At 51.3% G+C, this 15346-nt stretch overlaps 1 protein-coding gene across 13 annotated transcripts in view; it reads right to left on the reverse strand.

Annotated features, from left to right (window-relative positions):
- Positions 1-15346, reverse strand: part of Obscn (obscurin, cytoskeletal calmodulin and titin-interacting RhoGEF) — a 141294-nt gene that overhangs the window by 71727 nt on the left and 54221 nt on the right. For all 13 annotated transcript variants that reach the window (XM_048356734.1, XM_048356727.1, XM_048356732.1 and 10 more), the window contains 20 exons: positions 14588-14863; positions 13033-13317; positions 12651-12917; positions 12259-12528; positions 10932-11198; positions 10243-10509; positions 9938-10050; positions 9686-9839; positions 9349-9510; positions 9154-9258; positions 8142-8408; positions 7693-7962; positions 6740-7006; positions 6382-6648; positions 6033-6299; positions 4727-4999; positions 3659-3925; positions 3208-3474; positions 686-958; positions 1-267 (listed from right to left, as the gene is read on the reverse strand). In XM_048356734.1, the coding sequence (XP_048212691.1) occupies positions 1-267; positions 686-958; positions 3208-3474; positions 3659-3925; positions 4727-4999; positions 6033-6299; positions 6382-6648; positions 6740-7006; positions 7693-7962; positions 8142-8408; positions 9154-9258; positions 9349-9510; positions 9686-9839; positions 9938-10050; positions 10243-10509; positions 10932-11198; positions 12259-12528; positions 12651-12917; positions 13033-13317; positions 14588-14863 (4851 nt within the window). The remainder of the gene's footprint in view (positions 268-685; positions 959-3207; positions 3475-3658; positions 3926-4726; positions 5000-6032; positions 6300-6381; positions 6649-6739; positions 7007-7692; positions 7963-8141; positions 8409-9153; positions 9259-9348; positions 9511-9685; positions 9840-9937; positions 10051-10242; positions 10510-10931; positions 11199-12258; positions 12529-12650; positions 12918-13032; positions 13318-14587; positions 14864-15346) is intronic.

The raw sequence follows: 15346 nt of genomic DNA on the forward strand, positions 1-15346 counted from the left end.
CATGGATCCTGACAATGGAGCTGCTCCAGGCCCCGCTGGCCTCACATTTGTATCGCCCACCATCTTGCAGGGTGGTGCCAGTGATGACCAGCTGGGCCCGGCAGCCTTCATAACTCATTTGGCACCGTGCAGATGACCGCACTGTCTTTCCATCCTTGGTCCAGCGCACCGGACTATCCAGAGTAGTAGTCTCGCAGGTAAGGGTAAGGTCCTCGCCTTCTGTAACTGTGACATCCGTGAGTGGCCGGGAGAAGATGCTTGGTTTTTCTAGGGAACAGAGAGCAAAGTCAAGGTTGCTTAAGAATAGGGTGCAGCTGTGGGAGGGGCCTGTAGCTAGCACTACAGGCCAGGCAAATCCCTGGTCCACTACTGGTGTCCCTAATATGGCAGGCTCTGATTGGCCCCCACCTGGAGAGACACGACCTATATGAGCTATGCTAACCACAAATTATGAAGATCGCTTAGGAGGTATTCATCCTAGAATAGCCCAATTCAGCCTCCCAAGCTGTGTTCTGGGATTGGAGTCCCCATGCTATTGGCAGCTGATCATGGCTTTTCTATAAGCCCCAGAAGCATGCTTGAAAATTTCTATCTGAGATGTTGTCTGTGCCTTTTCAAGACTCTCCACAGATTGTGATAGGTGCCCCTATCACGGATTGCCCTGGCCTTTCAGCATAAAACCAACCAGTGACTCGCAGGGTGGCTGAGGTCCTCTGGTCACCCGCCTCGAAGTAGATGGTACCGGAGTCCTTGAGTGCCAGCTGCCGCAACGTGAGCACATGGTAACCCCCAGACTGGACCTCAATCTCATTGAGCTCATTGGCATGCAGTGGGGTCTTGTCCAGGAACCAGTGCACAGGTCCATAGTCAGCAGGGGAAAGGCGGCAGCGGAAAGTGGCAGAGGAGCCCTCTTGCACATCTATGTCCTCCAGGTCCTCAGTGATGAGTATTCTCTGGCCTGAAAGGACACAGAAAGGAGTGTCAGCCCCCCACTGTCTAGGGCTAGACCCTACCAGCTGCCAAGAGAAACATAGCTCTTCCCAAGATCTGGGGTGGGAGAGGGGACTCACAAACAGAAGCAACAGACTTCACTTAACAAACTCTTGTTGACAAAACCCAAAACAGAAATATTTGTTAGGATCAACCTTTGAGCAACAAACTCACCACCTCCTTCTCTGGGATCCTTCTGCAAAGCTAAACTGGTAGGAACACAGCCTGCTGGGAGCCTAAGCCCCTACCGTTATGCTTACCAACAGACAGGAGACTGCTCCCAAACCCACTTGCATTACAACCAAACAGAGCAATTAAACCTTGAATTAACAGATGAAAAAGACCATCTGGGAGCCAGCTATAATCCTAACCTATAATCCTAGCTACTTAGGAGGCTGAGCTCTGATCAAGATTTGAAGCCAGCCCAAGCAGACAAATTCCCAAGATTCTTATTTCCATTTAACCAGCAAAAAGTCAAAAAATGGAGATGTGGCAAAGTGCTAGTTAAAAAAAAGATAGGCTGGTGAAGAGTACAAGGCCTGGAGTTCAAGCCTCATACTCAGTACAATTTTTTTTTTTTTGCCAGTTCTGGGGTTTGAACTCAGAGCCTGAGCACTGTCCCTGACTTCTTTGTGCTCAAGGCTAGCACTCTACTACTTGAGCCACAGAGCCACTTCTGCCTTTTTCTGTATATGTGGTGCTGAGGAATCAAACCTAGGGCTTCATGTATATGAGGCAAGCACTCTACCACTAGGCCACATTCCCAGCCCTCAGCACAATTTTTTAAAAGACTATACATATTCTATTATGTCATAGGACACTAGAACATTAGAACCAACTCCTACCATCTAAGTATATTTTGGTCCCTGCTATCCAACCTCCCTCTCTCCCCACTCCCTCCAACCCTCACCAGCCTCTAAGTTCTATAAGATTAAATTTTCAGCTTCCACAAACAAACAAGAACTTGTATATGTGTCTTCCTATGCCTGGTACATCTCACTTATATTTCCCAATAATCTGAATTGAAGAGCTCAAAGGCCCCCAACACATGGGAGTGAAGAATGCATCAAGAGCATTCATTACACACTGCAGATTCACATCAGCTTATCATACTACATCATAGACAAGTACCGATAGTACATGTTCACTAAAATAAGTTTAAATTAAAAATTTTAAATTTAATAAATATAAAGAAATAGCTACACGATGATTTAGATAAAATACTAGGGGGGTTGTAAATGTGAATTCTAATCTTTTCCCTTTTTTCTGTTCAATCAAAAAGAGTCCAAATTATTGACGTGCATTTTGCATATAGTCTTCCACCTTCAAAAACTCCCTGTAAGTAAAACTTCACTCGAAGTCAACAGTGAACAGCATAGGTACTGCCAAAAGCACAAAGAACTCTGACCACCAAACCATCGTACAAAGAAAATGTTTTCGTCTACTCCACCAGACAAATAGGGCCTGCGTGTGTTTTCTATTTGTGTGCATGAGTGTATATGCCTGCAAACTAATACCAGGGCTTGAACTCAGGGCCACAGGCTCTCATTCAGCTTTCTTGCTCACAGGCTGGCACTCTGCCACTTGAGCCACGTCCCCAGTCTAGCTTCTTTGCTGATTAATTAGAGACAGAGTCTCATAAACTTTTCTGCCCAGGCTGGCTTCAAACCTTCATCTTCAATGCTCTGCCTCCTGAGTAGCTAGGAATACAAATGAACTACCAGTGCCCAGCTATGTGCTACATTTAAAAACAAAACCCTTCATTACTTTATGACTCTCGCCTTAACTGATTTTTTTAAATCAATTCCCCTGGGAATACCTAAGATTCCCTGGTTACCAGCAAACTTGGGTCAGGTTTCTGGAATGACAGTGGTATATCATATGCAGTAGATACCTGCAGAGCACATGCCTCAGAAGCAGCACACGCCTAGACATCAGAGAAACATACATTGAGCAAATAAATCTGTAAGTCAAAGAAGGCCATGGATTCATTTCTAGAAGGATGCATTGGAAATGACTCAGTGACCACTTGGGTGATTAATTCTACCTTAGAAATGGAAAAACCAAGGCTGGAATCCCAGCCAGGGTCAAGCAGAACCTTGATCGCTGACAACTTCTGAGTCTCCAAGGTCTATATGAAGCTTATATCTAAGCCCACTAAGGTCTCCACAGCCAGCATGCCAATAAACAATACAGAGGGTATCCTGCCTGCCTCACTGTGCACCAGGAGCCGGGCCTGGGTCTGGGCCTGGCCAATGTCACAGGTGTAGGTGTCGCTGTCTGCCTTTTCCAGGACATTGATAGTGAGCCTCAGAGTCAAGCCCTCCTGGCTGAGTATGTGTTTTTTGGAGGCCCTCAGCTCCATGAGGCCCTTGCGCCAGTTCACAGCAGATGCTGGGTATTCTGTCTTGCATGTGAACACAGCTGTGCCTTTTTCCTCTGCCTTCAGGTCAACCAGCAACTCGGTAAACTGATTGACCTTTTCTGTGAGAGGGACAGAACAGGTTAAGGGTACAGGTTATAGGTTACACTCCCACTTCAGCCCCATTCTCTTCGTTGCCTGGCCAGAGAGAGAAGCAGACCTGAGTCCTACTCCCTGAGGCTCTGAGTAATGCTCCAGGATAGAGATTACTTCATGGCCAGGAGCTGGGTCTCCCAAGGCATTTACCTTCCACATGGAGGCTGGCGGTGCTCCTGGAAGCTTCTGTCTCACATGTGTACTTGCCAGAGTCCTTGAGTGTAGACCCTCGGATGACTAGCACAGCCCGCACGCCTTCGATGATCATGTCATACTTTTGACTCTTGCGGATGGCCTTTCCATCTTTCAGCCAGCGAATAGAGGTTCCTGCCCTTGACAGTTCACAGCTCAGCATCACATCTTCCCCCAATGTGGCCCGTTGGTCTTCCAGGGGCTTTGTGATGTCCACTGGTCTCTCTAAAGAAGGTAGAAGTGACCACCCATGAAGCACAGCTATGGCCACAATGCCAGCCACCACCTCAGCCACACCCATATAGCCATGGCTACACAGCCACTTAACCATAACCACAGCTGTAGCCTTGGCCTCAACCTTATCCCTGGCCAGGATGAGGGCAGGGAAAAGCATTTTGGAACACTCAGTCTCTGAAGACCAAGACCACACTGAAGACCAAGACCACAGAAATTGTAGCCCTAGAACTGTGAAACTTTGGACTCCAGGAGCAACAAGACCTTGAAGTCTTGAAGTCAGAAAAAGGGAGACCTGGGAGTCAGAGGGAGACCTGGAAGTTAGGAGCTATGAGGCCACAGGCTCTTATATCCTCAGTGTCATTCAGGGCTCACAAGGGTGGCCCTTGTGCACAGAGCTCCACAAAGTACACCAAGTATATAAGTCAGAAACACAAGCTCCAATAAGCATCAGTGGTGATTTCCCAGCTAAACACCTGGCCACAAGCTCAAGTGTCAGACTAGCTAGATGGACCATGTGTGAATAGGAGATAGGGAGATAGGGATAGTCGGACCACAGAGTAGAGACCAAACTCCTAGACTTTCTCTGGATGTTCAGAAATGCATAGATTAAGCCCCTTGGATGACTAAACTCATTCACATCCTAGCAGTTTCTCTGAACCACCACATCCTTTCAAGTAGAGTTCACTAGAAGCAGGGAGGCTGGGAAGACAGTACCTAAAGCTTTTAGATTTGGTAGCTCCTCCCCCACCACCCCATGGAGATAAGCCCTCTGAAGCCTGTGGTGCCCACCTCTGACAATGAGTGAAGCTTTGGAGGTGAGGTTTTGTATGGAGAAGACCACCTCCCCAGCATCACTGAGTGCAGCATCTAGGACAGTCAGGGTGTATTTGCGGCCTTGGCACGTGGTCCGGAAGTGGCCAGAGCTGCCCACTGTCTTCCCACCAACAGTCCACACAGCTGAGTCACCCGAACTCTCGTGAGATAAAACACACTCGAAGCTGCAGCTCTCTCCCTCCAGCACTTCCACTGTCTTCAGCCTCTTGGTAATGCCCACATGCAGATCTGTGAAGGATGGGAAACTTGTCATGGCAGATTGCCCATATTCACAGGACCGAGAACACAGCACTGCCCCACGCCAGACCCCAGAAAGTGTCAGACCATATATCATGGCTTATGTTCCCTCTCATTTCCTTCCTCACCCCCATGTTCAACCCCATAGCTTGAATGATCAATGGCTCTGACTATAATCAAGGTGGCCAAGACAGCAAGAACCATCTGCACTTTTCACCAGCTTGGGACATCTGAGAGGAGGGACTAGATTCCCAAAATAGAGAGCTCCTCCAAACACCTTGGACAAATTCACTATTCCCCTTTAGATCACAAGTCAGCAAAACTGTCACAGACCTGCCATGAAATCAGGAACCAGCAAGCCTGTGACCATGTGTCTTCTAAATAAGAAGCATTGGGACTGATATCAGTATATCAAAAGCCGAATTAGAACAGTGGGCTCTGCTGTCAGAAACCCACCCAAGCTGAGAGGGATGTGCTCAGAAACAAATAAACAAGCTAAAAAACACAAGTTCAAGGTGACAGTCATCTGGGTGCTGACTATAAACTTAGAAACTTTCTGTGGCTCTATAAAGAATGAGAACTGGGTCAGTTGGTAACCTCACTCACCTGCATTTCCAGGCTATGCCCTTGTCCTGGAGTCCTTCCCAGGCAGCCTCATGCCCATATCCCTCAGTACCTCACACATGCATAGCCAGTTCCTGCTCACAAATCAGATACTTGGATATTCATTCTGTATCCTTGGTACAGAGCAAATGACTCTGGCCCAGTTGGAGCCATCGAGTATATCCCGAGAAGTTGCCCACTCTTGGTTCTGTGGCCTGTTGTCCCTTGGCTCACCTACCTCCACCTGGACCTCAAAGGACTACATTGAGCCCAGCTCCCTCAGGAAGCTGCATAGACTTCTCCTGGCTCCTCTATGCAGCCCCCTTCAGTCTTAGAGAGTGCCATGGGCCACCCAAGTTGGAGGAGGACCACTCCCCAGTGTTGCCCACCCCTAAGTCTGGTGAAACCCTTGTCTACGCACCATGCACGCTGACCCGGGCACAGGTCTCCTCACTGCCCAGATGGCAGGTATACAGGCCAGCATCCTCATGGCTCAGGTCGTGCACCACAAGGCCCCGCATGCCAGCTGTGTTCAGGAAGTCATACTTGTCACTAGGACCCAGCTGCACACCATCTTTGCGCCAAACCACATGGGCTTTGTAGTCTGAAACCTCACATTGCAGGGTCAGCGTGCCACGTTCCTCCACAGATGTATCATCCAGGGCTTTCAGAAACACCACTGGCTTTGCTGAAGGGCAGGTATGGATTGGTTAGAGGATTTGGGCCCATCAAGAGAGCAGGACCTTAAGACCCCCACAACAATGACTCACCTCTGACTACCAGGCAGGCAGAAGCTGACACCTTGGGAGAGGTGGCACGCACCACACCTGCATCAGCCTGCCGGACACTTTTCAGCACCAGTGTATGATGACGGCCTTCATGGCTGATCTCATGGTAGCTATCATTGTACAGGGGTGTCCCATTGAGTGACCACTCGATGTCCTCATCCTCATGGGACAGCTCACATGAGAAGCAGACCCGGCTCTCCTCTGTGGCTTCAGCATCCTGCAGTGGCTGTGTCACCTTTACCTCCCGAGCTGAAAGGAACACATCGGGGCCTCAGCGCTGCATTGCCAGGTGAGCTAACACACTCTTGCTGGTTCACTACCCTCCTGCATAGCTCCCTACCTTCCACAGTAACCTCAGTGCTGCTCTGGGCATTGCCTGCCTGGCACTGGTAGATGCCAGCATCAGCTGGAGTGAGTCGGAGGATGCGCAGCTCTGCCATCTGGCCCTCCAATGTCATCTTGAACTTGTCTGATGGGGCCAGAGGCATGGCCTCCTTGTACCACTGCACAGCCTTGGGGGCTGGCTTGAAGTCACAGGACAGGACCACTGACTGCTGCTCACGTGCTGTCTTGGGTTCCAGTGGCCGAGTCAGCACCACTGGGATGTCTACAGAGAGTAGGGGGAAGTAGTGTGGGGTCACAAGAAACCAGATCAACCTGCCCATGCTCTGAGCCATGTCCACCCACAGCTCCACATCTATGTACAGCTCATCCCCTCTTGCCAGGCTCTTCTTTGCATGCCTCCTCCCTGTCCATGCTCACATCCTGCTCTATATACACTATGGCATACATGCTCTAGCCCACTATACCTGCTCCAGACCCACCCTTGCCAAGCACCTGAGCATCTACATCCTGTTCAACAGCCCTTGAATACTAACCTCACCACCCTGTGCAAGCTCCCTCTGGGACCACCATGTCCTAGCCTGTGCTCATGCTCTGCCCTGCCCCCCCTACCCCAACCCATTAAGCTGTGTCTACCTACAGCCCTGAACCCAGGCATGGCTGCACAGGCCTCTGATCAGATCAGACTTTCCCTGCTTCCTTCACTCAAGTTTTCCCACATCCCCTATGCCAACTTCCAACACAGGCCACCTATGGTCTAGTGCTCAAGTCCCACTGAACTCTGGCCCTGATGCACAACCCTGCCCCACAAACGCTGAGTTACTTCCACTCAAGGCCTTGAACCATAGGCATCCATAGCCTTCAGCCACGTCCACTCATAGTACTGCCCTGTGTTTACTCATAACTCTGAGCTGTGTTTAACCCCACCTGTGCCTCTGTTCACTAACTCACCTGAAACAATGAGGTGGGCAGAAGAGCGAGACTTGCCAATGGTGAAGTGCACAGGCCCAGTCATGGTAGAGCAGGTCTTCCTCAGCGTCAGCCGATGCACGGTGCCTTCTTGCTCCAGCCCCACATTTGCTCCTGACTGAAGCACCGTCTTACCCAGGAGCCACTTGGGTGGTCGCACAGAGGGGATGGAAGTCTCACACTCAAACCAGGCAGGGGCAGGCTCCATCACTGTCACATCCTGCAGGCCCCGCACAATGGTGATGGATTGTTCTGTGGGTGAGGGACTGGTCACCAGTGGGATACTGCAGAGAGAACCAGTGTCCCCAGGCCACTTCTGTGTTCCTTCCTGGAAATAAGCCTTTACTCCCAGGGAGCTAGCATCTTGGAGGATGCTAGGGCAAGCCATATATATCACAGACACTCCCCCCAGGAGATCAAGCCCCACGCACCTTCCACAAAGAACTGGGCACAGGTCTTAATGTCACCGGCATCACAGGTATAGGTGTCCTCATCCTCAGGCTGCACATCATTGATAACCAGCTTCCGGTAAAGGCCATCACTGACCATTTCATACTTGGGCCCAGGCTGAATCTCCATGTCACCCTTGAACCATTGCACCTGGGCACTGGCTCGGGACACCTGGCACTCAAGTACACCACGGTGCTTCTCCATAGCAATCTTGTCCCGCAGTGGGCGCAAGAGGGTCACAGGCAGCTCTGTGGGTATAACCAGATGGGATCAGAATAGCTGGACTAGGCACTTATCTGCATAGGCACCAATAAGCAGTTATGCACAGGCTGTTCTTGGCCTCAGACAGCCAACGGGTTGACCCTTGCTCAATTCCAAAGCCAATGTTTCCCACCTGCACCAAGAGGTAGCCAAGTCAAGTGTCCCCTTCAGGGATGGTGTGGGTTCTGCTGGGTACAACTGGCCAGCAGCAAGGTAGGGTACTACACCTCTACTGTCCAAAGCACATCCCACTCTAAATCTTCCTTTGCCTCTGAAAGACCTCACCCACCCATGCAGCCCTATCTGCCTGCTCCTATATCCAACCTGGAGCTCACATCCCACCCATATACCCCAACTTGCCCTCACCTGCCTTCCTGAAGGTTATCACTCCTCACTCCTCTTGGCCCTCTCTCAATTGCTGTCAAGGTTACCATTAAAGGTTACCATGCTTGTCAGAAATCCATACCCTTTTTCTCCAGTGTGGGTTGCAGTCTTCAGAAGGAGAATTCACTATGGACTCCCCTTAAAACACAGTATAAGTCCTAGTCCTCACATCTCCCAAGGTTGCTCCACATCCCTGTCCCTATCTTTCTGCTTACCTTCCTCTTGAGTCACTGCCCCAGGAGAATCCTAGGCACTTCAAGGCCAGTCTTAAGCAAGTTGCCTATAAGTCCTTGTGCTTATGATCAATATCTACCTGTTTTTTCTGCCCCCCCCCACTCCCACACTCACCTTTCACTCTAAGATGGGCTCGAGATTCTGCATTTTCAGCTACAAATTTTATCTCCCCTGCATCTTCTGCCAGTACTCTCCGGTAGATAAGAGTGTATATCCTTCCTGGGGACAAAGGCTATTCAGTATGGGATAGAAGCACCCCACCTGGGGGGTGAGGCCCTTGCCCACCTGCAGCCTGCTTTGCTCTCTCACCTTCCTGGCGAATGCGCACATTGTCACTAGGCCGCAGCTTGCTGGCCTCTCGGAACCACTGTCCAGGTACCTCATCATGGGATACTTCACAAGAAAAGGTGGCACCCTCCTTCTCCATCACCTCCACATCCTCCAAGGGCTTCACAATCTGGACATTGCGCCCTGAGGAAACAAGTAAGGTTTTACTATACTCATAAGCATGCAGCACTCCCAGTATGCCTACCCTCCAGCTTATTAAGGGATGGCAAAGTGACCAGGCACTTCACTAAGGGACACAGGGACACAAGGAGACCCTCACATTCCTGGCTGTATCCCAAACACCTTACCCAGGACTCACCTTGCACTTTCAGGGATGCAGAAGTCTGAGCATCATGGGCATCACACACATAGATGCCCTGGTCCCCAACCTCACACCGGTAAATAATGAGACTTCTGCAGGTGCCCTGGGCCACTATGCCTACTGCTTTGCCAGCCCGTAGCTCGACACCATCCTGTAGAGCAAAGAGGCCTGGTCAGATGCTGGGTGGCTCAACCAAGAGGTCTCCTGCCTCCCTGCTTACACTGAGAGATGAGGAAGGGAAGAAGGCACCTTAAGCCAGCAGACATTGACGTTGGGACGTGAAAGCTCACACTCCATAGTCACTTTCTCTTTCTGGGTGGTCACTACATCTTGCAGTGGGCGGATGAAGTACACAGGCAGCTCTGGGAAGACAGGAGGAGGAAGATGAGGGAAGACATAAAACTATAAGGTAACTAACTTCTAGGTTCGGGTGGTGAAGGGGTAAGTGTGAGTCACACAAGAGGGATCACACATCCTGCCCCCAATGTGGCCATACACCTGCCTAAGCCACCTTGGGAATGGGAGCTGGCATGTTGTAGAATGAGTCCACTCACCAGTGACCACCAGCCTGACTGATGTGTGGACACCCTCAGTCCTGAAAGCCACCAGCCCACTGTCCTGTGGCTGTAGTTCAGAGAGCTTGAGAGTGTGGATGGGGCCATGCACTGCCATGTGGCAGGTGGGCCCAGGTTGGAGCCGCAAGCCATCCTTTGTCCAGCTGCCTTCCACATCTGCATGTGACAATTCTACCTCCATGGTGGCAGTACCCTGCTCCTTCGCCTCCACTGCTTGCAAGCCTCTAACCAGCCGGACCTGGCGCACTGTGGGTACATAGTGGGGGACACTGATGAGATGCTGCACTGAAATCCTCCTGTCCCACCATCCAACACTCAGCCTGTGTCGCCACCCTCCTTCCACCTTGGCATCCTCCCTCCGCCTTGCTCATCCCCAGGATTGCCAATTCAGATCTGCACCTTGCTCCCCTTCCCTTCCCCTTCCCTCCCATTCCAGTTTCCTTAGTCCAGACCTCTCCGAAAGAAAGTCTGCCCATTAAGCCTCACCCCAATTTAAGGCAGCATTCCTAGCTCTAATAGCTACACCTGCTTCTGCTCCACTCCTGGAGCTCTCCCTCCAGGCCCCGCCCCCATGTACTGTTCATAGGCCCCGCCCCTCCAGGGCCCTCCCCTCCAGAGAGAGGCCCACTGATCTCTCCGCCCCCTATCCCCATGGCCCCTAGGCTCACTCTCCACATTGAGCTTGGCTTGCGTCTTGTCATCTGGCGTCTCACAGCCGAAAAATCCTCTGTCCACAAAGCTCACACTGCGCAGCACCAGGCGATGCCGAGTGCCCTCAGCATAGATCTCGATGTTCTCGCTTGGTGCCAGGGCCACAGCATTCCGTGTCCACTTCACCTCCGGCCATGGCCGTGTCAGCTCTACCTCCAGCATTACGGAGCTCCGCTCCTCCACCGTCTGTGGTTCCAGCTTCTTTTTAAAGAGTACTGGAGCCTCTGGGGAGTAGGAAGGCAGGGGTCATCCTGGAATAGGTGACTTAGTCTCAACCTCCAGGCTTGGGGGCTGAATGGTCCCCACCGGCATCCTGAAAGCCCATTCCAAGCTTCCTGACAAGGTGTCAGCTACACACTTACACAAGTACATTTTGTGAAGGAAGATCAGTTGCTCCTTCAGCTGCCCCTCCTAAGTCCTGCTCCCCTCCTCTAAAAGAATTGTGCCGTGCCCCAATGCCTGAAACTTCTAGTGTGGCCAGAAGCATCATATTGCTAGGAACTGAGTGGGCCAAGTTTGCAGCCCCCAGAACGAGTGCACTGTCATTTGTGTTTTAATAGGGCTCAAGGATGCTTGCTTGCTCATGTTAAGAAAAAGAAAAAAGCGTCACTATAGGCTCATGCTTGTAAATCCTAGCTACTGAAGAGATTGAGATCTGAAGATTGAGGTCCAAAGCCAACTGGGCCAGGAAAGTCCAGGAGACTCCAATTAACCACCAAAAAGTCAGAAGTGGAACTGTGGCTCAAGTAGTAGAGCACTAGCCTTAAGCAAAAAACAAAGGGACAGCACCCTAAGTTCAAGCCCTAGTACCTGCACCAAAAGAAACAAATAGGCTATAGACCACTGCCCCATGATCTCCTCTGGAGGCACACATGTCCACATTGCTCCCTTACATGAATCTATTTTGGCTACCACTTTCTTTCCAATACAATCCTGGCCTTGGTAAGCTCAGGCACACTTTGTGTTTCTGTGCACACAGGCTGGCATGCTCATTCTCTTCTGCTTAGCCATCATATTAGCCAGAGGCCCACCTCTTTTGGAAGTCTCCTGAAGTGCCTTGACCTCAGTGCATTCCCTACCAAGTACAACTACAGAATTACATCCTCAATCCTACAGACCAGGAATCCATGCCCTCGGTCCTAAGTCACCTTTCTGTAGCTGACAGATTTCATGTCACCTAAGGTCAGCCAGACTAGCAGGGCACAGGTAAGCAATGCTGCACCACCAGCCACTAGCCCGCCCTGCAGGCCCGGCTCCCTCCTTCCACTCCTCGCTCCACCTCACCTCTGACTCGAAGGGCTGCAGAAGAGGAGATACCCTCAGCCTCCACTGTGATCTGGCCAGCATCCTCCAGCACCAGAGCTGAGATGGTCAGGCTGTGGCTGGCACCACTCTGGGATATGAGAAACTTCTCGCTCGGCTGTAGCTGGGCATCATCCCGAAACCAAATGACCACCACATCGCTGGGAGACACCACGCACTGGAAGGTGGCCTCCCGGCCCTCCTCCGCAACCACAGTGCTCAGCCCTGACGTGAACTTGACTACTCTGGGAACTGCAGAGGAAAGATCTGCTTGAGAGGCCACAGGAAGGGATCTGCCAAGACCCCTCTTGTAATCAAGAGTATGGTCACCTCCCCTAAGAAGTCGTCCACCTTCCCCACTAGCTTGCACATACCATTAACAGTGAGTTGTGTACTGGTGGTGTCATTGCGACTCTCACACAGGTATTCTCCTGCATCCTCCTCACGTAGGCCTGACACAGTCAGCGAACGAAGGGGCCCCTCAGCTGCCATCTGGAAGCGCTTGCCTGCCCGCAGCTGTGTGCTCCCACAGCGCCACACCACCTCCGCCTGCTCTGGGATCAGCTCGCAGACCAACTTCACTGTACCCCCCAACTCCCCTGCAACAGGTTCCAGGGGCCTGGAGAACTTGGTCAAGACCTCTGCAGGCACAATGAGAATGTCAGTCTGAGCTTTGCAGGGATCCTCTATAAGCCCCACACTTGCTAGTCCTCATGGCAGACAAGGGGCCCAGAGGAGACCCTTCCACCTGCTTACCTTCCACCTGCACAGGGAAGTCCTGCACCTCAAGGCCCACACGGCAGCTATACACGGCACTGTCTAGCATCTGGGCCCCATGCACAACCAAGGTGTGGGAGTCCCCTAGGCTGGTGGTTTCATGCCGCTTGCTGCGGCGAATCTCAACACCATCTTTGAGCCAGGTCACCACGGCCACAGAGGAGGAGGCAAGTATCGCAGTTAGGACAATGTCTTCATGTTCCCTGACCACCAGAGGCTCCCTGCGGCTGGGTCTTTCTGGGACTGAAGGCTCAATCTCTGGCTCTGGGGAGAGGGGAAAAACTGCCATGAGGATAGGGACCTGGGTATACAATTTTCCAACAATAACCCTCAGTGCTGCCTCTCTGTGGAGCCTGAGGGACACGTGCCACCTAATGGCCACCACTTAGGGACCTAGGAGCCGTGAAAGGGCCACAAAGCACAACCTGGGACATCAGGCTTGAGGATCACCAGCTCTTTCCCAACCAGCTGCTGAGAGCCCAGGGGCCTTGCCTTCCAGACAAGGATCATTCCACAGGCAAATGTAGTGCCACTGTAAAAGCTTGCCAGCCTGGGCTGCAGCTGGTAGTCCACGGAGATAGCCATGGAAGACAGCACGAGTGTGAGAATCCCATGAAGCAAAGGCTGAGAGTTGGCATGGGAAACAAAGATTGAGACTTAGAAGGGAGAGGGCAGTGGGAAAAGGTCAATAAGGTTGGTGCATGCCTCATCCAGCAAGGCACTTAGAAAGACCACATTAACTGAAGAGCAGGAGATGAGGGTGGAATGGAAGACTAGTGATTAAGGGCTAAAGCTAAAAACAGGGATAGACAGAAAATCACAACATCAGACAGTTCAGCAACATACTGGAGGATGTCTTCTGGTCTTATACTCTAAGGATGCAGGACTCTCCTGATAGCTTTCCTGGGAGTGGGGCTGTATGTACAAGGAAAATACTGAACCCATAAGAGTGCTGATAGGACCCAGGGACAGCTACAGAGGGGAAAGGGTTGGGAGAGAGCAGGTAAGAGACAGGCCAGCTTGGCTCAGAAGCAGGTCTGAGTGGACTTGAGTGCAGAAGCTGAGTATCGGGAGCCCAAGGCCAACTTAGGGATCCCACATCTACACAGGGAAGAACATCCAAGGGCAGAGGCCCCTCAGACTAAGGGCTTTGAGTTCAGAGCTTAATTAGGACAGACCATTGGGCCTAAGTACAAAAGAAAGGGCTAATCACAAACACCAGCAAGGCTGAGGCTCTTTCCATAATCCTGGGACTTTAAAAGCTCCTCCACCAAAGGAAGCCACAACACCAGAATTTATGACAGCTGAGGTGGTGTGATGGACAGGCTCTGAAACCTGAGGCAGAAGATGCCTGGAATGGCTTGAAAAGGAGTACTAAGTTCTCACCATATACCTCGGATAGCAGAAGAGAGAGTTCTGAGCAGCCCAGGAGCTACAGAAAGGAACCTGGCACTGACCCAAACACAGGCCCAGCCCAGCCTTGCATTCCCATGATAAGACCTGTGTTCCAACCCTGAGCTATCCTAACACCTACCTGTGACATCCAGGTGAAAGGAGACCTTCTGGCCCCCGGCCTCACAGCTGTACTCCCCAGCATCAGCCTTGCCCGCCTGCTGTACCACCAGCTGCCGTGTACAGCCTGAAGCCTCCATGAGTACCTTCGAGCTTGTGCTCAACTGCTTCCCATCCTTGAACCAGGTCACCTCTGTCTGAGCCTGGGCCACCTCACAGCTCAGCATGGCATCAGCCCCCACCTTGGCCTTCACCTTGCTGTGTGCCGGCTGTTCCTTAGCAAACACCACTTTGGGCTCTGAGGAAACATAGGAAGAAACATACAAAGTCTAGACCAGGAAGGCCACCCGAGGAAAGAGAACCTGGTTGAAGTATCAAGCTAGAGGATAGCCTGTCTGGGCTCTGTGTGGCCAGGACAAATCCCAGCACCTGTCAGTATAAAACCATATTTATGAACACTTCCTCCAAGTGCTCCATCAGGCAGTTCCACGGGACACTATGCTACAGTCTCCATGCACAAGCTTCTTCAGGGAGGTACTGGAGTAATAATGTTAGTGGTATAGCGATTGTCAGTGACAAGTTAGAGTCTCCCACAGGACTACAAAGGGCATGTCCTCATCCCAGGAACTCCAGTCTCATCCTAAGTCTAGACTCTCCCCTGCCCTGAGCAGACTCTCAGAGCACTGAACTCAACTCTTCCTATAGGAGGTTTTTTCAAAGTATGGTTCCTTTATTATATTATATTTTATTTTATTTTATTTTCATTTTATTTTATTGTGCT

The sequence above is a fragment of the Perognathus longimembris genome, chromosome 11 (assembly GCF_023159225.1).
Source record: "Perognathus longimembris pacificus isolate PPM17 chromosome 11, ASM2315922v1, whole genome shotgun sequence".
NCBI classification, from domain to species: Eukaryota; Metazoa; Chordata; class Mammalia; order Rodentia; family Heteromyidae; genus Perognathus; species Perognathus longimembris.